General features: G+C 39.0%; 1 protein-coding gene across 4 annotated transcripts in view; it reads right to left on the minus strand.

The window, feature by feature from the left end:
* The window catches only part of ADCY2 (adenylate cyclase 2), a 361,616-nt gene that overhangs the window by 43,549 nt on the left and 292,417 nt on the right, over positions 1-25,650 (minus strand). For all 4 annotated transcript variants that reach the window (XM_075921497.1, XM_014573081.3, XM_075921498.1 and 1 more), the window contains 2 exons: positions 18,086-18,223; positions 983-1,102 (listed from right to left, as the gene is read on the minus strand). In XM_075921497.1, the coding sequence (XP_075777612.1) occupies positions 983-1,102; positions 18,086-18,223 (258 nt within the window). The remainder of the gene's footprint in view (positions 1-982; positions 1,103-18,085; positions 18,224-25,650) is intronic.

Here is a 25,650-nt window from a genome sequence, read left to right on the forward strand (position 1 = left end):
TTTGTTTCAATATTTAATCATCCTCAGAATTAAAATATTATGCCTAATTTGAACGTGTCTTGTTTCTGGCTTTCAGTCACGGGTTCTTGTGATGCCTTTCTCCACTAGACTGGAAAGCCCTTTAGCACTTGGTATTTTCTGTCCATGACGGAAGTTAGATAATAATCATGGTATGTCTCAATCTTCTTTTTTGATAAGCTAAATAGATGGAGCTCTTAAAAACTCATTGAAAGGCACATTCTCCAGCCCTCAAACCATGTTTGTGTCTCTTTTCGGAACCTTCTCCAAATTTTCATCCACGGGTCACATGAGCCTTTTTAAAAAAAATTCTGTAGCATTGCACTGGAAGCTCATGTTGTCCAAGATGACCCTCTAATTCCTGCTTTCTAGGATATAGTCTTGGATTTCTCTGTATGACTGCCCAGTCCTCATTATTTACTACTCCATCAATCTTTGTTTCATCTGCAGATTTTCTCTGCAGTGACCTTATATTTCCTTTCAGATAATTGATGCAAGTATTGAATAGCAGCAGTCCCAGTGCTGGTAGCTCTGGAAAGCCACTAGACACAGCCCCATTTGATTGTTTATTCCTCACTGAATAACCTCCTACTCTCAGATCTGTATCAACTAATCAGTTCCTGACCCATTTAGGATATATTCTACTGATACTGTGCAGAGGCATTTTTTTTAGAATTAGAACTCGAGAATTCTTGGTGACTAGACCGTCTTCAAAATCGCGTTCTTAATCTGAAATTCATTGAAATTCTAAATTAGGGCCTGCTTTTCAGCAGCATTGAGATGCTGCACCTATCCTTGACTTCAAATGAAGTTGCAAGTGCTCAATGCCTCTGGAAAAAAATCAGTTCTTTAGAGGCTTCCTGAGAAATCCTCTGAGCCACTAAGCCTCAAAAGGTCCAGTGATGATAGGTTTAAGGTAGCCATTGCAAATTATAAACAAAGAAAGAAATGTAAATGAACTTACTGGTAGGTAAAAATAGTTCTTTTCTATATGCCACAGTGTTTGATTACTTGCATTGAGAAAACTTGCATTTGATGAATTAAGAATTGGGATGAAAGTTAGCACAGGACCATCCAGGAAAAACTAGAAGAAAATAATACAAGTCTGTTAGTGCCTTCAGCAGTGACAGATCAAAGACATAAAGGACACGAGTCATGAATTACTTATCATTGGCTTTTCATTGTAAATAGAAAATGCAAAGGGGAAAGAGTATCAGTTGATTGCCTTGTGCCTGCTTGCTTCAGACAAAAAATAATTTTGTTAACTTATATCTGAAGCCTTCCATTTGCATAAGAGATGAAAGGCTACTATATTAAGCTCTAATCAGCAGCTTTAACACACCAAGGCCACAATAAAGAAAGCTTAATCCATAAAATATTCCATCTATGCCCCTCAGCCATACCTCTTATTTAAGCGAGGGAAGATTTCCAGGAAGAGGCTCTTTAATTTTTTATTGCCATTCAGATTTAATGGCCCAACTCTGCTCCCATTGAAATAGATAGACAGACTCCTATTTATTTTTATTGGAGCATAATCAGAGGTCCCACTTTCTTTTTTGAATGAAACACAATGGGGTTTGTTTTCAAATCATCATGTGTGACCACAGTGCAAAAGAACATACATACGGAAATATTCATGTAATCTTATAGGTAGGCTAGGCAGAATTACATGTTTATTTTTAAGTATTTTGTATTTATTCAAATTTACACAATTGTGCAAAATTAAGGAGGGGATCAGACAATAATTATTTAATGACTACAGAGACAGAATCAGAAAGTTAAAGCTTTGTAACTGTTAAAACAAAAATAATGAACATCACATGTTAAAACATGCAAAGGAAACATCATTAAGCAGTATTAATAAATTCTCAAACAGCATTTTTATTACTTTGTCTATCCATAAATTCCTATGGAATGGAATCAATGGAAATATTTTTGTTCACTTGTGTGTATATGGAGACATCAGCATTTACCAATATACATCAAATTTTTCTAACCAATATTCATCTCTCTTTAACCACTGCCATTAAGTAGTCGCATTTCTACTAGCTCCCTGAGTTTGCTAAAGTCTGCCTTCCTGAAATCCATTGTCTTTGTTTTGCTGTTCTCCCTTCTATCTTTCCTTACAAGCATGAATTCTATCATTTCATGATCATTTTCACCCATGCCGCCTTCCACTTTCAAATTCTCATCTAGTTCTTCCCTTTTTGTAAAAATCAAATGTAGAACAGCCTCTCCCATAGTAGCTTTTTCCACCTTCTGAATGAAAACAAATCTCCAATACATTCCAAGAACTTGGTGGATAATCTGTGCCCTGCTGTGTTATTTTCCCAACAGATGTCCAGATAGTTGAAGTCCCCCATCACCACCAAGTCCTGTGCTTTGGATAGTTCTGTTCTTTTAAAAAAACCTCAGCCACCTCCAGTATGTCAATATTTCAGCATACTGGTAAATTCTTTTCATCTTTAATTTAATTTATACTCCAAGCAGATTTAATTTATATTCCAAGCAGATTTTTCTCTCACATTCATATAATTGTCTCTCCTTTGTTGTGGACCATATGCAACACAAGATGACAATGCTTGCTGCACTGATGATCCTTTGAATAGGCACATAGGATGACACTTTTATGCTTTTCTAATTTGTCTGACCAGAAGACTGTACAAATACTAGGTAGTGACACAGGACTTTCAGTTTCATAAGTACTTTGTTAGCTTCCAGGTGTGTGTGAACTGAGGTATTTAGGGTAAAGTGGCACTGCAATCAAATCTAACAAAATCATGACCAGGTTGTTTAAACATATATTTTTATCACTAATTAAAACTAATGTTTTCACAAAAATGCATGGTTAAAATTAGGGTTCTCTTCTACTTTTAAAGCATAGCCTCACTCTGGGGCCAGTTTAAAGGGTCACACTCGTGTGTAGTTCCCAGAGGCACTGAGTCTGGGATATGCAGATCAGAGAGAGTTTTAGGAAGCGTAGCACCTGCTTCAGCATTTGAAAGGGTTCAGAATACACTCTCTTCCTATGTAAGGCCGTCTTTGCTGCACAGCACAGAGAGTGATAGGACCATAACATGGCTTTCTGCACATCTTTGAAGAGATCACAGCTGCTGTAAACATTGCCATTGTTCAAAAGTCTCAGAGGGATACCTGTGTTAGTCTGTAACTTAAAAAAACCCCTAAAGTGCAGCACTTGCTGAGTGCAAGAGCTAACTGGGATGCCTCTTTTACCCCTTCTCTACTTACGCTACATAGATGACATCTTTATGATCTGGACACATGGCCAAGAAACACTGGAGACATTCCACAGAGATTTTAACAACCTACACCCCACCATCAATCTCAGCCTGGACCATTCTACACGAGAGATCCATTTCCTGGACATGACAGTACAAATCAGCAATGGAAAATTAGACACCACTCTCTATAGAAAACCCACTGACTCATACAGTTACCTACATGCCTCCAGCTCCCATCCAGAACACACCATACGGTCCATCATCTATAGCAAAGCTCTTCGATACAACCGCATCTGCTCTAATCCCACTGACAGAGACTAGAAACTTCAGGATGTCTGCCAAACATTTATAAACCTTAACTACTCACCCAGAGAAATAAAAAAGCAAATTGAAAGAGCCAGACGAATACCTAGAAACCAACTACTTCAAGACAGACCCAAGAAAACCAACAATAGAACACCACTTGTCATCACCTACAGCCCCCAACTTAAACCTGTCCAACACATTATCAATAAACTACAGCCTATACTGGAACAGGATACTAAACTCCAAGAGGCTCTGGGAGACAGACCCATAGTCTCCTATAGACAACCACCTAACTTCAAGATGATTCTTACCAACAACCACAGGACATACCACACTAATACCAACCCTGATACCTTCCCTTGCAACAAACTCCGTTGCCAGCTTTGTCCACATATTCACTCTGCTGATACCATTATTGGACCCAACCAAGTGAGTTATAAGATCGAGAACACATATTCCTGCGCATCCAGAAATATAATTTATGCAATCGTGCCAAAAGTGTCCGTCCGCTATGTACACTGGACAAACGTCTCAGACACTTCGCCAAAGGATCAATGCCCACAAAACAGATATCAGACAGGATCACAAAGAAAAAACAGTTTCTTTCCATTTCAACCATTGTCTCAACGACTTGATTACCTGCATCCTGCTTCAAAGACCTTTTAAGACTTCACTTCAAAGAGAATCCTCTGAACTGTCATTCATGCTTAAATTCGACCCTTTACACGCAAATTTGAATAAAGATGCTAATTATCTTACCCATTACAAAGATAGCTTCCCCAATTATCACCTCTAATATCATTAGCTCACTGACATTTACTCCCCCCTTCCTTTCCCTCCGCTCCATCCCCCTTCTGTTCTGAAATTTGATTTGTCCTTTGCATATGTGTTCATTTTTTTAATTGTATCCTTTGGTATATATGATTGTGACAATTTTCTTCCACTATTTGATCTGAGGAAGTGGGTCTGGCCCACGAAAGCTCATCACCTATTAAACCATCTTGTTAGTCTTTAAAGTTCTACACAGTCCTGTTTTTTGTCTTACCTACCTCTGTACCTGTGCTAGACCAAACATAATCTTTCTCTAACATGATACTGCTTTGTAATGCATTTGTATAATTAATTGCTTACTTTATAATTATTTACTTGTATTACAGTATCATCTAGGAGGCTGAGACAGGCATCTCATAGTGCTAGATACTGTACACACACAGAAATAGTGAGAAGAAATGCTGAAGAAATCAAGTCTGAAGAATCAGGAAAGAAACAAAAACCCTCTTTCACCATTTGCATTGGCATGGAATCATAGAATCACAGACGTTTAGGGTCCGAAGAGACCAAAGGAGGTCATCTACTCTAAACCCCCGGGTCAAAGCAGGACTAACTCTAACATAGGCTTACACACGTTGGCTTGTTTTGTCAGTTTCTAAAGCACCACATATTGGTCACTGCTGAACAGAATACAGCATTGGACTTGTGCTTTCATCTTGTACGGCAACTACTGTATTTTTGACATTATAAAAAAACCAGGAGGTGCCAATGGTGAATTTAAAATTTAATTCCATAAAAGCAAATGTACTGATATGTGTGTGCATTAAATCAAAATGGGTCTTAATTCCAAAAGCACCCTTTAAAAATCTGTACTTTTCTATATTCATTCATTTTTGTTTTTTATAACATGTTTCTGCCAATTCTAGAGTTGATGTCCAAAAGAAAAAATATTGTTCTTCAAATATTATTTGAACAAAGAATTGTAAACGTCATACTTTTACTTAGCTGCCTAAGGTAAATGTCACAGACTTGTCAGATTTAAAATCACTGAATAAATATGATGCACACAGTCATGTAGTTAAATAAGTTTAGTTTCTCCTGAATATGTTCACCAGATTCTGTACACACATGCTAGACACAAGATAAAATTTGTAAACAACATTAGGGAATTTATACACCTTCCATTAACCATAACGGAAATCACAGAGATAAATCTTCCTCTTCTTTAGAGCTCTGACACCAGAATTCATTTACAGGATAAGTACTGGGAATTGTGTTTTATGAAGCCTTAATCAAACCCACCCTAAGTAATAAATCACCATACATATACTAAATTACACTCAAAATTTCCTCTGTAATCCCTGTATTATATCATTGTAGCACCCAACAGGAATATCTGTAGAGGAATAAAGATTTCTTCATTGAAGTGTAAGTGTTTCTTTCTGAGAAACAGCTTGTAAGTTAAAACTGATTTCAATATAAAATACTTCAAGACTTTAAAAGACATGACAACTTAGAAAATAACCTCATAAAATAATGTACAATGCAAATTATCTGTGGGTGTAAATTCACATATTCATAGATTCCAAGATTTAGTTTGATCTTTTGTAAAACATCAGACAGAGAATGTCTCAGAATTAATTCCTGCTTCAAGTCCAAAGGCTGTGGTTGAATTAAAAAAATCTTTTGGAAAACAAATCCAATCATGATTTAAAAATTGCCTCTTACGGCAAATGCACCAGAATCCTTCAGATATTGTTCTAATGTTTCTCATGTGCCTTATATCGAGTTGGAATTTATCTGAATTCAATTTCCAGCCACTGGACCCTGCTGCACCTTTGTCTGCCTGACCAAAGTGCACTCTATTTTCAAATTTCTGTTCCTCATGTAAGTAATGACAGACTGATCAAAATTATCCCTTCACCTTAATTATGAAAAGCTACATGTATTGAACTTCTTGAGTCTTTCACTCCACAATATGAGTAAAAGGAAGCAAAACTTGACAGAAACATCTATTTCCTGAAAAAATGCATAAAACAAAACATCATTCCCAGAGAACTCATCATCTGTAATGCTTTATTACCTACAACTCCTGAGCAGTGCAGTAGGACTTCAGAAAAAATAAGAAACTATCTCTGCAGCAAACATACTATGGAAGGGACCACTGAAACAAGAAAGGAAGTTTCTTACCTATGTCTGGAGGTTTCTTCAAGATGTGTAGTCCCTATTTGTATTACACTGAGGTTTATGCACCTAAAGTCAGAGAATTTGAAAGCAGTGTCTCTTGATAAGTGCATGAGTCCTGTTTGTCTCATGCTTCTGTTCAAGGTCCTATGCACAGGGTGGACTGACCACATCTCCAGTTCCTTCTCCATCATGAATCAGACATATCAATAGCAAAAGCGAATGAGGGCAGGAAATGGAATATAGACAGGGACCATATATCTCGAAGAACCTCCAGTTACAGGTAAATATCCTCTTCAAATAATGATCCCTATGGTATTCTGCGGAGAGTAATTACAAAGCAGTACCTAAGTGGAAAGGGGGCGTGAGAACGAGGACAGAAGGGTTATGACCACAACTGCCATGTCAAAGGAGGAGTCTGTCACAGGGTCCTGCACCAACGTGCAGTGTGTTGCACAGGTGTGCACAGAACTCCATGTGGCCACGTTACATATGTCCTGGAACAGCACATCCTGAAGGAAGGTTGTGGCAGAAGCCTGGGCTCTCTTATAGTGAGCCCACACCTCAAAGGGGAGAGGCAGGCCTGCTAGTTGGTAGCAGACTGTAATGCAACCCAAAATCCATTTAGAGACTCAGTTGGTGGAGGCGGCCTATCCCCTGAATCTTTCTGCCAGTGCAACAGTCTGTGAACTTCCAGATGGATTTCATTCTCTGCAGGTAAAGGCTAAAGCCCATCAGACAGTGTTCCTCTGCAGGTGTGGCTTTGAGAAGAAAATAAGTTAGTGAAAGGATTGATTGGAGTGATACCGGGAGATCACTTTAAAAAAAAAATTGAGATGCAGGAATAAGTTTCTGGGAAATTGTGAAAGGCAGGTCTATCACCATAACTTTGAGTTTCCCAGCCCTTTTAGCAGAAGTAACAAGGAAGGTGACTTTCATGGAAAGGAGGGATATAGAACAGTGACAGTGGTTCAAAGGATGGTTTAATTAACAGACAGAAAAGGTTCCAGATCCCATTGTGGTACTATTGGTTAGATGTGTAGGAAGGTTCTAAAATCTAGTGATTAGTAGGTTTGTAAAGACAGAGTAACCTTCCACAGAATGATGGAACACAATAATTGCCACCAGATGAACTCTCAGAGGGTTTACAGTGAGACCTCATGTCTTGAAGTATAGACCTTATCCCTTCAATGTAGTCCAGGAAGTAGAAGAATCCTGCTGATTCAGATACAATTCCCTTTTCTTGGACCCAATTGGTGATTCATTTCCATTATGTCTCAAGATTCCTTTCTGTAGTATCTACTTTAGAATGGATGTGTTCTTTATCTAAGGTTATTCTAAAGCAGAAGCCCATCCAAATACCATAGTCTGAGGTGGAGGGCCTGTTAATTGGGATGTCTAATCTCACCATTGCACTGGGTCAGTAGATCAGGGAAGGTGAGAACAGGAATGGTTAAGATGTGAAGGAGACTGGAAAACCAGAACTGGCTGGGCCAGCAGGGAACATTACTCGGTATTGTTGGATCTTCTGGAGTAGCAGTGAAGTGGAGGAGGGAATACATAGCTGATTTTTTCTGACCAGGAGAGTAGTAGAATTGCTGTGAGAATGGTGGCTGAGATCTCCCCTGGAACAGTACATTGTGCATTTGCTGTTTATATGTAAGACAAATAGGTCTCTAGTTGGAATCCCCCATCAGATGAAGATGTCACGTACCCTCTCTCTGCTACCAAATGTCAGGCCTGCCTCTTCCCATCAACATGTGGGCTCACTCAAGGAGAGCCCAGGCTTTCACCACAATGTCCTTTCAGGACATGCTGCTCCAGGACCACGTAAAAATGCTCCATGTAAAATGGCCACATGGAGTTCTGTGCACGCCTTTGCGACACACCACACATTAGTGCAGGAATATAGGATCTGGTGATTGATGCATCAATTTTAGAGATTGATCGATCTTGTGCCCGCTTCTTTGCTGATGTGGACAACAATGGTGGGTATCTGACAAGACAAGAACATGAGGGAACAGATGAACAGGAGAAAAAATTGGCATGCTCTCGATGCAGCTTGGAGTTCCAGGATATTGGTATGCATCTTGCATTCTTGGGGAGACCATTTTTCTTGTGTCATATGATTGTCCATGCGCTCTCTCCAGCCTGGAAGGGAAGGACTGTTGATTATCAACTTGTCTGGGGAAGAGCGGAAGAAGGGAACATGTGTGATATAGATCTGCATATGTGATATAGATCTGTCCACCACTGAAGGGATGACAGTACCTTGGCATGAGATCCATGCTGTGACTTTTTGGCAAGTAAACTGTCTGAAGTGATGTCTGGAGGCAGCGTAGGCAGAATCCAGTGAAGACAGTCATGTATGTACATAAAGCCATGTGGCCAAGGAGGAGCAGGCAAGTCCTGTCTGATATACAAATATTGTTGATAATGCAAATTATGATTTCTCTAATTCCTGGGAGCTTCTTCACTGGGAGGTAGGCCCATGCTGTAACTGAACTGATGGGTAGGCCATATAAAGTCCAGGGACTATGTGAGGGCTAGGAGTGATTTCTCAACATAGATGCTGACTCTGAGGGATAAAAGAAGGTGGAGGTTGATGTTTGGGTGTTGAGCCTACACAGCTAGGGTAAGAAGCTAATTGCTAAGATACAGAAACACAAGGACCTTGTAATATCTGATATATATGATGTAATATATATAGGTAATATATCTGTTCCTTTGATGAAAAAAACCCATTGATGAAGACTCTGGCAGTTGGAGCTACTCCAATTGAAAGCACACTGTACTGGATGCTGACTGTGAATCTTAGGAAATGTCTGTGAGAGGTGGAGAGAGAGGACGTGGACCAAGATACCATACACATAACTGGCCATAGTCATGGCCCTGGAGGAATTATCTGCTGTGTCCATTGCTGATTGGAGTGGTATTCTGGCTACCAGCTTCCCTTTCTCAATGACTGCTCCAAAACTAGACCTCTTTTGTGAAGGGAGGTCTTCAGTAAATTCCTCATATTAGCTGTAATTCAGAAAGTCATATTTGGCTAGAAATGCCTGATAGTTCTTTATTCTAAACTGGAGAGAGTAGCTGAGGAAAAGGCCTAATGCCACAAAAGGTTCAAATACTCGCTCTCCTTGTCAGATGGTGTAGTACGAGGATGTTGTTGCTTGGCTCATGGAGTCACTGCACAGTCAACCAGGAAGTTTCGGTGAAGGTGTGAGAAGAGGAATTCTGACCTGTCAGCCAGAATTAACAGCTCAGTCTTCTACTGAGCCCACGAACAGTGGTGCTTGCTTTTAGAGACTCCCCTCAGTTTATCTTGTCTATCATGGTCCACGCTTTATCTCTCTGAGGGGAGTCTCTTTAAGGAACCTAATATCAAGGGATGTAATAAAAGGGATTCTGGCCAGCTGTGTGTCTCCTGGCCCACTCTGCAGATACCCACAGAGGCTGGTTAGAACTTGGTCCAAAGAGAAGAAAAAACAACAACCCTCTAACAGATTTTAAATAGGTTAATGGTCTCTTTAAATTTTTTTCCAATTAGGTATTACATGCAATACAATAAAATCTACGAGTATCTGGATGCTCTATAAACACACAGCAAGAGAAAAACTTAGCCTCAAAGAGCTCACAAGCTTATTAGCTAGATGGAAAAAGCAGTCACAGGGCAAGAAAGGGTCTAAGAGAATTCTGTGGTGGTTCAAAAATGTCATGTTAGTACCACATTTAAAAATAATTTTGAGTGGGATTTATTTCATTATTATTTATTATGAATTATGTATATATGGGTGGATGTGGTAGAAGCAGGAAGGGATTAGCTAAAAGCAAAAAACAAAGTAAGGGAGAGGTGACACCTAGAAGACAGGAGGAATAGAGAGGACCAGAGAGGACAGGGAGAAGAAAAATTAACTGAAAAGACGGTGGAAAAGGAAGCAGGTGATCCCAAGAAAAAGGAAGAAAGGAAAGCAGCAGAAAATGGATGCCAGATTTCAGAAACTTGGATTCCCTTAGGGAACTGATGAGCAAGATCCCCAGGAAGGATAATATGAAGAGGAAAGGAGCCCTGGGGAGCTGGCTCTATTTTAAAGAAGCCTCATTGAGGGCTCAGGAACAAACCAACACAGTGTGCAGAAAGAACAGAAAATATGGTAGGTGATCAGCTTGGCTTAACAGAGAAATCCATGACAAACTTAAACACAAAAAAGAAGCATTTAAGAAGTGGAAACTTGGACAGATGACTAAAGAGGATTATAAAAGTATTGCTTGAGCAAGCAGGGGTGTTAACAGGCAGGCTAAAGTGCAACTAAAGTTGCAGCTTGCTATCAAGGTATGTGAAGAATAACAAAAAGAGTTTCTCCACGTATGTTAACAACAAGGAGGTGGTCAAGGAAAGCATGGGACCCATACTGAATGGGGAAGGCAACTGTGACAGACCACAGCCTGCAAACTGCAAAACTCTTAGGTTATGTCTACACTGGCAGTTTCTTTTATGGAAGAGTTCTTGTGCAAAAACTTCCAGAAGAGAGCGTCTACACTGGCATGTGCTTTTGCACAAGAGCATCCATGCCAGTGTAGACGCTCTCTTGCGCAAGAAAGCTCTGATGGCCATTTTAACCTTAGGGCTTTCTTGCGCAAGAAATTCATGTTGCCAGTCTACACTGGCCTCTTGAGCAAGAACAGTTGTGCAAAAGGGCTTATTCCTGAGCGGGAGCGTCAGAGTTCTGCACAAGAAGCCCTGATTTCATACATTAGAATGTCAGTTTACTTGTGCAAGAACACGTGGCCAGTGTAGACAGGCAGCAAGTTTTTGCGCAAGAGTGGCTATTTTGTGCAGTTATCGTGCCAGTGTAGACACAGCCTTATAGAAGGCAGCCATATCTGGGAGGTGGGTTCATGCTTTCTTGATTCCAAATTAGCCTCACTTGAACACAGCTCAGCAGCCAGGGTAGAAAACAGAGGCCTAATTAGGAGGCAGCTTGCAGCTAGGGTTAATTAAGCACCTGTTGCCAACTAAGGCCTGCAAGGTTCCTATAAAAGGATTCCTCCCAGCCAGCCAGAGGAGAGGAGGAGGAGTTTTTGGAAGGTGTACAGAGCAGAACCGAACCCAACCCAACCCCAAGGACTGGCCTGTGATGAGAATGACTCGGTAAGTGGGGACCCTTGCCTCTAAGGAAATTCCAGGGCAACAAAGGGGACTCTCTGGCTATGTCTAGACTGGCATGATTTTCTGGAAATGCTTTTAACGGAAAAGTTTTCAGTTAAAAACATTTTCAGAAAAGAGCGTTTAGATTGGCACGGAAGCTTTTCTGCAAAAGCACTTTTTGCGGAAAAGCGTCCATGGCCAATCTAGATGCACTTTTCCGCAAAAAAGCCCCGATCGCCATTTTCGCGATAGGGGCCTTTTTGCGGAAAACAAATCTCAGCTGTCTATATTGGCCCTTTTGTGCAAAAGTTTGGGGCAAAAGGGAATTTTGCCCGAATGGGAGCAGCATAGTATTTCTGCAAAAAGCACTGATTTCTTACAGTAGGAAGTCAGTGCTTTTGCGGAAATTCAAGCAGCCAGTGTAGACAGCTGGCAAGTTTTTCCGGAAAAGCGGCCATTTTTCCGGAAAAACTGGCCAGTCTAGACACAGCCTCTGAGTCGCTCAAGTAACCGTCAAGAAGCACAGAACCCCCAGGGACCTACCAAGGGATTTTGTCGCATTACCTAGTGACAAATGATGTGGAAAAAGCTGAATTTTTTTTGTCTTCATCTTTACAGACAAGATTAGCTCCCAGACTGCTGCACTGGGGAGCAGAGTATGTGGAGATGTTTGTACATCTTCATTAATGATCTGGATAATGGGATCAAGTGGACACTCAGTGAGTTCACAGATGACACAAGGATAGAATCTAGAGTTATATAGATAAATTGGAGGATTAGACCAAAAGAAATCTCAAGGGTATCAACAAGGATTGAAGAATCCCATGCAATGCTACAGGCTGGGGAGTGATTGGCTATACTGGGGAGTGATGCAGCAATACTGCAGAACAGAACCTGGGAATTACAGTGGATGAAAAGCTGGATGAGTCAAAAGTGCACCCTGGTTACCTAGAAGGCTAATGACATTATTTGGAGCATTGACAGCAGATTGAGGGAAGTGATTATTCCCCTCTACTTGGCACCGGTGAGGTCACGTCTGGAATACCGTGTCCAGTTTTGCCCCTCCCCCCAATATAGAAAGAATGTGAACAAATTGAAGAGAGACCAGCAGAGGGCAACAACATGATTAGAGGGTTGGGGAGCCTGACTTATAAGGAGAGGCTGAGCAGAAGAGAAGGGGGGGGGTTTGGTCCAACTACCTGAAAGGGGGTCTAAAGAGGATAGAACTAGGCTGTGTACAGTGCTGGTAGATGACAGAACAAAGAGCAATGGTTTATAGTGGCAGTAGGGGTGGTCTAGGTTGGATATTAGGAAAAACTATTTTACTAGGAGGGTGGTGAGGTACTGAAACGGGTTACCTAAGAAGGTGGTGGAACCTCCATCCTTCTATGTTTTTAAAGCCTGAGGTAGACTGATTTAGTTGGGGTTGTTCTTGCTTTGAGCAGGGGGTTGGACTAGATGATCTCCTGAGGTCTCTTCCAAACCTATTCTTCTATGTCTCTATGATTTACTTGACTTGCCTGCGGTGTGTGTAAGAATGATATAAAAATCTGCCATTCTTGAGAGCATCAGAATTCCCTTAGGTTTGTAAATGCTCCAAGGCTACTCTCACCAGAGCTTTAATCCTGTTAGTTTCCACAAATTTGGTTCCTGACACAGACTGACAGGGTACGCTGAGAATGAAGGTTTTATATCTTCTATCTAGCTACTTATTAAATCTCCCAAGTTTGGTGACCTAATAAATCTTTTCTGTATCTGTCTCCTAGAGGGTTCAAGATTATACCCTACAGTATATTTTCTAGTGCTTTGTTCCAGCCAGTTAAAATTTCTAACAAAAGGAGCATCTTCCTTTTGTAACCCTGAATTATTATTGCACACTCTAACTTGTGTCAGTATGTCTAATCTTCAGTGAGACCAGAATTAGTACCCCATCTGGCACAGTTCAAAATATTTTTGATAGTGATATTACATCTACTAATTTATTTAATTTCATCTCATTATTCCTGGCTATATTAATGTAACAACATTAAAACAAGATTCAAATATGCAGTAAAACTACTCCGAACCATCAGTGTCACTACAACTGACCCTTGAAATATGAGGGATGAGTTTTAGTTGACATTTTGGGTTTGATTTTATGATTTATTAGATGTAGGATGGGTAGATATTCATTAGACCTTAATGGCTATATTTTGCCTTTTCTTAATGAAAGCATTTGTGGAAATAAATGCAGTTAATTGACTCTGTTCTTAAGAACATGTTGCTTGGAGATATAATTATAATACTTTCATCTCACCTACAATTTGCTATTAATATTAAGCCAATGCAAACTTTGCAATAATATTTTAAAGTTATTTTTGCATGTCAGAGCTAAGATTTAGTGTCAAGATGTGAACTGTACTTAAAATAATCATCTCATGAATATTGTGGAACATGGTTATTTACTATATTGCAGTCAAAAGTGCTAATTCTACAAGATACTAAGGCTTTTGAAGTTCTATATGAATTTGTATTCTGAATAAAGAATTAATTAAAGCCAATTGGTTGAACCCCCCTCCATCATTTTGACCTTGTTCGATTTCAGACTAATTTTTAATTTCATGAACAATCATACAGTAGTAGATTTAACTGAAACCCAAAAGTAAACTCCTTTGTTCCATTTTGACGTATATTACCAAAAAGAAGAAATGCAAAATCTGGATCTAGACTGAAAATGGAAGTTAGTAGAATTTTGAGACTGTCTGGATGTGGGATTTGTTTGGAACCCATCTCTTATTATCAGATGGGGTAGGAGATATAAGGGTAACCCTTCAGTCTCCAAAAGCAAACCCCGCAACCAACCTACAATTATTTTCATAGACTGAACTAGATAAAGTTCTAATAGACCAGGGGTACACAAGATCTGCCCCACAGGCCAGATCTGGCCCACCAACCCTTTTGATCCTGTCCACACCCGCCCCTGCGGCAGGGAGCTGCGGTGATCAAAGCGGCTAGCTCCTCCCTGTAGCTCTCTGTGCTGCGGAGATGGGGGGGGAGGGAGAGCCTTCAGCAGGCTACCCTCACCCCCTAACAAAATCTCTCAGATTTTGCTAGCAGCAGAGGCAGTGCAGCACAATTTCTCAGCTCCCATTGGCTGGTTTTTGGCCAATAGGAACTGAGAGATTTTGTTGAGGGTGGGGGAAGCACATGAAGCCTCTCCCTCCCTCCCTATTTCTGGCAGCACAGAGATCCACATGCACAGCCAGCCAGCCGTCTGGGACTGCTGGCAGGGGAGCCTGTCTAAGAGTGCTGCTGGTCAAGAGCTGTTTAGGTAAGTGTCTTCTAACCACAGCCTGCCTCTGGCACCCCAGGCCCTCCTGCCCCCAACTCACTCTCAGACCCTGACACCCCCCCCTAAACTCCTCCCCAGGCCAGAATCCTCTCCTGCACTCATACCTCCTCCTGGAACTTGCACCCAAACCCCTGCCCCAGGTCACATCTCAAACCTTCTGCCCCCTCCACCCTAGGTCACAATTCCCCCTCCCTCCTCCCAGACCTTCTTCCCCAGGCAGAATCCCTTCTGCACTCATACCCCCTACCAGAACTTGCACCCCAATTGCTTGCTCCAGATCATAACCCCCTCCCTCACTCAAACTCCCACTCAGACCCCACACCCCGGTCTCCTACCCAGAGCTCTCTTCTGTACCCAACCTCTGTTCTAGACCTTGCAGCCCCTCCATAGAAAAGCTCTGTCCTTGATCACTTACCAAAATGTTGGAGGGCCTCTCCCCAAAATTATTGCCCACCCTTCTAATACATCTTGCTCCTTTCACAGGTCTTATGTTTCAGGGTTTAGGAATTCCGACTAGTGGATTTCATCTTTAGCATATTTAATGTATAGTTATGACAAATGACAAAAAAAAGTATTACAACTTTCTGTCATTAACCAGACACTTGCCATTTTCAAAGTATTTTGAAAAACTCAGTGTTAATTCATCCTAGGCACCACCATGTCAAAAAATGAAGAGTACAATTATTAAAACTGCTTTCTTTAAGTACCATTGACTTTCAGTGAAACTAAGGCGATGTATACTCTGCACAGCTTAATGTGGCACAGTTATAAAGTCTTCCATGTAGTCACTCTGCCAGCAGGAGAGAGCTTTCCTGTTGTCAAAATAAAATCACCCCCAACGATGTGGCGTAGCATTGTCAGTGGAAGAGTGTCTTCCATTGACAAAGTGCTGTACACAGCGGTGCTTTATGTGTGCAAAATTTTTGTAACTGAAGTGTTTATTCACACCCTTTACTGATAAAAGTTTTACCAACAAAAGCGCAGTGTAGACATAACCTAAAACTCCAAGTGCCCAAGTCCAGATTTTTAAGGTATTTAGGTGTTCAAAAGGAACTTTAACAATAAGAAACCTATGTCCCTTTGACTACCAATGGAATTTTAGTTCCTATGAACTTAAGTTCCTTTTGAAAATGACATTTAGGCTCCTAAATAAGTAAGGTATTGCATTGATAAGCACAGCAATACCAAAATATTTTAAACAATTGGGGTAAATATATTTTGAAAAAGAAATGACCCTACATAAATAGTACTAGTCCCATTTTAGATGGGCAACAAAGACACAGAAAATACAAGACTTAATCAACTTTAAAGAGAGAACGAGGCATGGGGCCAAAAAAATAAATAGTTGAAAATAAATTGTTCTGTAATGCCACTAAACCATGTGTCCCTCACATTAAAAGTGGTCAGCTGTTTCCAATTCTACATGGCCAAAGGTTCAGAGACTTCCCACCTGTTTGAATGAACATTTAGAAAGCAGTCAGTGACCCTCTTTCCCATAGCTACTGAAATGAAATGATTCATTTACTTGTGAATTATAAATTGAATAGGTTTTTAATGGAATTTTAATACAATTACATGATTTTTCCCTATTACAGTTGAAGCAAAAAGCACACACCTGTGTTACTGGAAATGGAAAGCAATTTGTCATTTTGGCCTTTCACAGCGAAGTTATCAAAGAAGATAAAGAAGAAAATAAAAGAGCCAGGATTTGGCCTTTTTAGTTTTAAAGAGTAATCCCTCTCATCTTGAAATTAATTTTTCTGCTAACTGAATTGGAGCCTCAAATACATTTCATTTCATATAAATCAGAAACAATTAAACTATACCAGAATTTTTATTATATAGCAGACTGCCCCAAGACTCCTAGGATCTTCAACAAAATGGTTTAAACATTTCTCATTTTGTCAACCATAACTCATTATTGAAATAATAGGCACAGATTGTGGTTTCCACCATCCTGGGGAGGGGAAAGAAAAGGAGAACAGCTCTAGCTTTGGAAGTAGTAGAGGGTATTTAAGTCATTATGCCTATGAAAGACAGACTGGCTCAGGGGACTCAGTGCAAATATTCTCAGCACTAGAGAAAGCATTTGAGAGAGAGAATGCGAGTTCCCCTAGTACTAGCCACTGGACAACAGCTAACGTGCTAGGTCCTATCTATACTATTTACACAGATGAATATCTTCCCCCCTCCCCACATACACATTCTTGGTGCTATGGAGTATCACTGGATATGTTTGCTTGGCTCTGCCTACCATATAAGAAGACCTAGATCATCATTCTACCTAGAGGAGAGAAGGAGAATTAATCTCTGTGTCTGCTCCTCCCCGTTAATGCATAGGGTAAAGCAGAAATGTACCCCAGACATTGTTTCGGTGGTCATTAAAATAATTGTATCTAGTACTTTTACCCTGTCTCACTACCATGCTCTCTGATTTAAATAACAGATAACATGCCTAACATTTTCAAAGGCACTTTAGTGATTTAGCTAGCCTTCATCACTCTAATTTAGGCTCCTAAGTCTCTGTGAAACTCTCAACATTTTAACCTCTGTCATTTAAAAACATGTTTTCTATTTTTTAACAAGGAAGAATTTTACATTAAATGGTATGTACATTAGGAACATGTGGTGGGGAACAGACAGTTATTGGAAAAAACAAAGTGAAATTCATGCTCTTCATACAGCATTTGACAACCATTCTGCTAACAATCTATTCCACTGAGCTGATCCATAGACTGCGCCGAGCAAATATTTTTTTCTAACAATGCATTTTTGAATTAGAATGATTTATATTTCCACTCAGGATCTTTTAAGATTTCCCAAACCTTTTAAATTAAAAAAAAAATTCTCTTAGCAAGACCTGAATTGTTGAGACGGTCTCATGCACAAAGGTCAGATATGATCACCCCACTATACTATATGTTTTTATGTTTCTTTGCTCTGAATCATTGGAAGGCCATTACTACCATTCACCCTAATGACAAAACTACAGACCACAATGTCAAAATATCATCAAAACAAACAGTAAAAATAAAATGAGACCTCACTAATGTAGAAAGAGAACTCAAACATCATTCTGCTTACCATATTGAATATTGCCATCGTTAATGTTATCATCGTAGTTGTCAACGTGAGAGTGATTCGTGGCCAGGGACGGTTTGCAATTATTCCAGATGACTTCAAAATCCACAACAGTGAAGCTGATGCTTTCTTGCTGCATTGCTAAGTACCAAACATGAAACACATGAGACCATGAATATTCTTAATTCCTACGAGTTTCTTTAGGTTATAATTAAGAATGATCACAATTCCAAATGGCATTAATATGTAGGTCAATTAACTCAAAAGAACATTGCACAGATGTGCTCAACTGTTATCTTGCCACAGTGGTTAATTGTCTTTCTTATAAATTAAGAAAATTCTTGACATAATAGCAGTTCTGGGATTTAGACAGAAAACTAGACAACAGTTTATTAAACACCCTCAGTACAATACTACTAAATAATAAAGCATAATGAAGAATATAAAATTTTAACACCAACATCATTGTCACTATTAATAAGCTTTATTTTAAAATAACCAGAGCCCCAAGGCTTCTGGGCATATAAAGCAACAATGAAGGGTATGTTTTCACTGCACAGTTAACTCAGGCTCTTTCCCAGGTTTTTGCCCCTACCATTCACACAGAATGGAAATGCTTTAAGCCCAGGCTAGTTTACACAAATGGGGATGTAGATTAGAACCCACTAACTTTACTATAAGGTTGCAGGGAAATACCACTGCAGTGTTGACAGTCCCCTATGGCCTTCCTACAACTGCCTCTGTAGGACAGGCAAGTTTTTCCCACAACTGACACACATGACTGAGAGTCTCCCACAAAGAACCAGGGATGTCTGTCCCTCCTACTCTGCATGCCCTTTCTTCACTCCCTTCCTCCTGAGCAAATGTGGAAACAATAAGGACACAGTAATGCAAGTAGAGCTGTGCTGTGGGGATATTCATATCCAAGGTAGGATAACGGGTGCTCAGACACATATGCCAATTACCCATGTTGACCGTAACTGAGATCTTGAGTGGAAGAGATCAATTTGGGGAGGATCAGAGGATCAATTTTAGCTCCAGCTTTGAATAAAAAAATTAAACAAGTGATTTTATAAACACATGGGGCTTTTAAGTGGCAGTATTTCAGGAACTCTCACTCAAGTGACACCAATTTTGGAGCATTAGATCCACCCCACACCCTCAAAGGGCAAATCAAATTTCAAAACAATCTGATTCAGCACATGGTTTTAAGGCTTTTAGCATAGTTGTCTTTTAAATGCAAGTGACTCAATCTTGTATCAGCAATAGAGATGTAGTCGTGTTAGTCTGGCCTTACTGAAACAAAAGACAGGACTATGCAGCACTTTAAAGACCAACAAGATGGTTTATTAGGTGATGAGCTTTCGTGGACCAGACCCATTTCCTCAGATCAAATTGTGGAAGAAAATTGGCATGACTATATATACCAAAGGGATACAATAAAAAAAAAAGTGAACACATATAAAACTGACAAATCAGATTTTAGAATGGGGGTGTGTGGGGGTGGAGGGGAGGTTAGTTTCTATGAGATAATGATATTAGGGGTGATAATTGGGGAAGCTATCTTTGTAATGGGTAAAATAACTAGCATTTTTATTAAGGCCCATTCATAAAGTATCAAATCCCAGAGCCCCTAGGAGTGTAATATCCTGTTCCAGTATAGGTTGTAGTTTATTGATAATGCGTTGGACGGGTTTAAGTTGGGGGCTATGCGTGATGACAAGTGGTGTTCTATTGTTGGTTTTCTTGGGTCTGTATTGAAGTAGATGGTTTCTGGGTATTCGTCTGGCTCTTTCAATTTGTTTTTTTATTTCTTCGGGTGGGTAGTTGAGGTTTATAAATGCTTCATAGATATCTTGAAGTTTCTGGTCTCTGTCAGTGAGATTAGAGCAGATGTGGTTGTATCTAAGGGCTTGGCTATAGACGTATCTATGGCTATACGTATGGTGTGTTCTGGATGGGAGCTGGAGGCACGTAGGTAACTGTATGAGTCAGTGGGTTTTCTGTAGAGTGTGGTGTCTAATTTACCATTGGTGATTTGTACTGTGGTGTCCAGGAAATGGATCTCTCATGTAGAATGGTCAAGGCTGAGATCGATGGTGGGGTGTAGGTTGTTAAAGTCTCTGTGGAATGCATGCAGTATTTCTTGGCCATGGGTCCAGATCATAAAGATGTCATCGATGTAGTGTACGTAGAGAAGGGGTAAAAGGGTGATAGTACTCTGCCATAATCCCTGAAGCTGTACCATATGGGCAGTGATCTCAGATCTCACAAACTTAGAGGGGTTGATCTGAATAATACTTGATCAAGAGACTTCTAAGAAAAACTGAAGAAGAGCAAAGACTGAAATTGGCAGGGAAGTAATATTAGTGATTCAGAGGTAGCATTGTTTTGAGGCATTATTGAACCAATGACTCACCACTACTGTGCTATAGAGAAATGTGCTGCTGGTGATGGAAGCCTCAGGACATGACCACTTGGTTAAAAAAAAATCCTTAATATGAACACAATAAGCTGTGTTTTATTTGCTATTTTTATTTTTATTTCAGAATCTTAAAAAAAATTATACTGCTCAATAAAGATATTGGATATACAATATCATAAAAAGAAAATCCATCTTAGATATCTAGGGATAAGCAACACAAAATTATGTATCCCTGGTTTATTACTCTACAGACTCCAAGAAACAACAACTTTATATTGAATGGTTGCTTACCTTAAATGAAGGAAACCAAAATAGCTTTTCTATACTCAGGTCTGAAGATAAATTTACTTAGACAAAATATACATTTGTAATCCTCTAGTATATAGATTTTAAAGCTAGCTATGACCTATTCTGATTTTCTGCATGCCACAATCCATACAGTTTCACCTAATAATTCTAATATTGAATGCAAACATATGTCCTTGAGCCAGTACACATTTTTATAAAAAACTTCCAATCTTGATTTAAAGACTCGAAATGAGTCATATCCCTTGGTAACCATTCCATCCGTTAATGAGCCTCACTATTAAAAATATGCACCTTATTCACAGTTTAAATATTTAGAATTAGTATCATTTAAATAACAACAGTACAGTTTTGGCACTGTGAATACGTTTATCAATAGTAGTTGTTGATTGATAACTGCATAATATTGGCTGTCTCTAGAGGGAAAGGATTATAAAAACTGCAGTACCACCATTCTGTGCAGCGAGTCTGAATTTTCTTTGTTAAAATTCATTGTCAAACTGAATCAAGCTATTAATGCATTAATATGTCAGGAATCATGTGAGCAATCTACAGTCTCTTGTGTATCTACAGGGCTCTTAATCCCGAGAATAGTACTCGACATTATACGTATTTTTAAAAGGCTAATGGACTGAATTTTGTAATTTCTTTTAAAAATTACTTCTCTGATTTTCTATTATAACAGTGATATTTATTATGTCCAAACAGCAGATTTATTTTTTGACCAAGGAATAAACCCTGGAAATTGAATTGAATTTGAGGAATACATTATGTAGCAAATAAAAATTATCAATCAAAATTTGTTTTGGTTCTCTTTCTCTCTCCATTAGTCATCTTGATGTCATTCAATCTACATATACTGCAAACTTTGAACTAAAGAAAAATGTGCACACAGCAATTTTCTGACTTGATTTCTTAAGTTGTAGCTGGTTATTTCCAGTCCTCAGATACCTTTTAGGAGCATATCAAAAGGTCTCAAGCTCTCATTTTGTGCAGTGCATCCAACCAAGATATTTTTTAGAAAACTTTCTTCTAGAAGACAAGCCAATTTAGATTGGAAGATCTATCTGTCCATAGAAGAAAAGAAAATTGCAATCTTGATTTTGGTAGGTGTATCAGTCAGTTCCATTATTCGTTTTAAGTTAGAAGAATTTAGAAAGTACTGAAATCACTCCCTTTTCTTAAGACCTTAATTTCCCCTTCCAACACTACAGAAGAGGTTAGAAAAATGCCGTTTTGTTCTCAAAAGGCTCAGAACAAAAATGTATGGATGATAACATGGGTCTTCACTAGATATTCTAATGAAACATAAGAAATAAAATCATAATAAATGTGTAATTTGAACTCATTCCTATGTTAGATTTCTCTGAACATTTCATATACTACTTTTGTGTTAATTAAGAAATTAATAGTACAAATAATAAGGGAAGATATCAAAGTTTTTGAACCCTTAATATTTATATAGGGGTATTTCTTTCTCAGTGCACAAAATTAACCAAAACTAATTATGTAAAGGGGTAACAATTGAGGCTATTTTTGTTCTCTGAATCTGTTACTGCCACTAAACCACAATGCAGGAGTATGTGCCTAGTCACACAGTTAATAAAACACTTTGAAGGCAGTCTTAACTCACAGGCTATCTACGTGAATAAGGGTATGTATTGATCTTCCCTGTATTAACTGAAGTCTCTAAACCAGCATGTTCCAGGGATCACTTAGCTAGGGGAATGACAGGTTCAGCAGTGTGCATTCACACTGTTCCCACATCTGAAATCTTTAGGACTGGTCCATGGGTTTTGGCTTATACCGTCAGAGATCACTATTCTTTCAGAAAATTCCCTGACAAATTTGAAAGGGAGCAAGTGCTGAACATGAATACTGAGACTAATATTTTTCATGATGCTAGATAAAACTATATCAGAACACAAGTAAAATAATTTGAGTAGTGTGAATGAAGTCTAAACAACTACACAGTCACCATAGTTCATTAACACTGGAAAAATCAGGCACAAATCTGATTCTGGGAAGCCCAATAAAGTGGGATCACTGAATTGCAGGACTGAATTGGAGAAAAAAATCAGTTACTAACATTTCATAATGGTTACTCCTCTAGATGTGTTGCACATATCCATTCCACTCTTTTAGTGAGCACATTCCAAACATAGTTGCCATATTTTTTCCCTCAAGCACGTGGCTCAAGCATGACTGGTGCTGGTATAAATGGTATTCATGGCCCAGCAAACCCAGAGCTTCCTCAGTTTCTTCTTTTTGTAAACTCCCATGTTGAAGATCGGAGGGTGAGTTGTGGAATGGACACATGCAACATCTCAAAGACAAGTTATGGAATGTTCGTGACCTTTTTTTTTCTTCAAGTAATTGCACATCTGCAATCTATTCCTGGTCACTTCGAAGCAGTAATATAAGAGGAACCAGAGCTGAAGTACACAAAGAAATCTAGCACATCTCTAGAATATTGGGTAGTGACATAATGGGAAGTGCAAGCGTGTAATAAACAAATCACCAGGTTGTTGCTTTATAAACTTCCTGCATAGGATTGTCGTTGAGGATGTCTGCATTCTTGTGGACTGAGCATCTCATCTGGTGATGAAATGCCTGCCAGATAATAACGAGATCAGATACAAGAAGTAATCCAAGATTAATTTCTATGCAAGGAGACTGGAAGAACTTTCATTTATCTGTTAATAGTCACAAACAGTTGGGTGGACTGCTGTAATAGTTTGATCCTGTCTATGTACAATGGTAGTGCTCGTTTAATTTTCAATGTGTATAGCCATCCTTATTTGCATGTGGTTCTGGGTAAAAAACAGATAAACTAACTGATTGATATGGAAATTTGAAAGTTCTTTAGAGAGAAGACTTGGATGTGGGTATAAGTAGAACTTATCTTTAAGGAAAACTGGACATGGTGGTTTGGATGTGAGAGCACAGTTCAGAGACATTTCTGGCAGAAGTTACAGCAATTAGGAAAACCACTTTCCAGAAAAGGTAGAGTAAGTCTTTACAGGACCAGGGCCTTATTGCCCAGACTAAATGACTGCCAAGTGACAGACATTCTGTTATGGAGGTGGGCTACTATTTGTGCAGTCTTCTTTATTAGTATTTGCAAACAAATCTTTATAATTAAGAATCTAAACTAACTAGAACACTGTGTCCTAACAGCCTGAAACTTGCAATCCCATTCACACAATATGTGTGGCCATTTCAAAGGCAAAGTTTGAAATAAAAACAATGGGTTCACATCAGCAGAGCCTCACACGTGTGCTACTTTGCTGGTAGTGCTCAGAAGTATATTTTGTTTTTTCTACAAGTTCTGTAAGAGCTGTGCACTAACAGAGAACTGCAAATCCCTTTAAACAAACTATTTCTAATTAAAATGCAAATTCTATATAAACAGATGTAAAGGCTATTTGTACTTGCTACAGAAGATGACCAAACTATTAAATCTAAACTCAGCTGCCTCATTGTAATAGTACTACTCTAACGAAAATAAATACATAAATATAATAATTAATATTTTTCTTTATGGCTCTTGAGTACAACATAGACATTTCATAGAGTACAGCATTAAGGCAACGCCTATATTGGCATGGAAAAAATCCTTAAAAACCAGCAATTACAGAAGAGATGAACAGAAGGGGGCTTGACAAATATATAAGAACAAGGATTGGGAAAGAGAAAGTAGGTACAGAACGTATTTGTACTTGTTCATAATATGGGAACAAAGGTACTGCCAGTGAAACTGAAAGGCTGCACATTAAAAATGGATACAAGAAAATACTTTTGTACCCAATGCACAGTTGGAATGTGAAAGCCTTTGCCACAGAATCTCTCTGAGACCAAAAATTTTCAGCTTTAAAAAAAAACTGGAATTCACAAGGGCTATAAAATTCTCATGCTTCAGGATACTAGCCAATCTCTAACTAATGAGGGTTAGCAAGAAACTGAGCAAGTTATTGTATAATTGTTTATTGTTACACATCCTTCTGAGACAACTGATACTATTCACTGTCAGACACAAGTTATTGGGCTAGAGAGACTTACTGTCTGATGTAGCATGGCATTTTCTAAAAGGAAAGAACTAAATTGTGGTGGCAATATGCTAGACACTTCAGAATGGCTATATTTTTAAGAGTCACATATTTAATCAATAATCTCATGTGTTGAAAACCTGCAGTGTTCTGGAATAGTGTGATCAATAGGGCATTAACTTATTATGATGAACCTCAAGTGAAAATCAAGTATAAATCTTCTACCTTAAAAGGTATTGAGTCCCCAAAAGATCTAGACAGTCACACAACTCTTAACATCATTAAATGAATTCTCCTCCAAAGAGCAGATTAAGGTGAATGTAAGTATTTTTCATGTTTTCTTTCAAACGAAAAGGAAATATGCAAGAACTGTTAAAGACCAACAATCATTTCACATCTTATTCCTTTTGCAAGAATGACAACCATTAAAAACCCAAACAGATTGAGAGGGCAAACAGTTGTAATTTAAATAATATGAGTGCACAGTGTGATGACAGCCAGATGTCCTTAATTTCAACCAATCAGAACCCAGGAGCATTAATATGACAAAAAATGCTGGTATTTTCACTTTCAATCCTCAAGAAGATTATAGGATTTCCCTTAAATATTTGCCTGGGATTGAAATTTGGCATACTAAAGTTTAGCCAGTAGAACCCTGCATGGATACAAAATTTATATCCGCATCTGCAAAAATGAGTCATAGATATCTGCATTGACATCCGCAGATGCGGATACCCACAGATATAAAATGGGTATCTGTGGATTTGCAGGGCTCTATTGACCAAGTC

The sequence above is a fragment of the Pelodiscus sinensis genome, chromosome 2, assembly GCF_049634645.1.
Source record: "Pelodiscus sinensis isolate JC-2024 chromosome 2, ASM4963464v1, whole genome shotgun sequence".
Taxonomy (NCBI): domain Eukaryota; kingdom Metazoa; phylum Chordata; order Testudines; family Trionychidae; genus Pelodiscus; species Pelodiscus sinensis.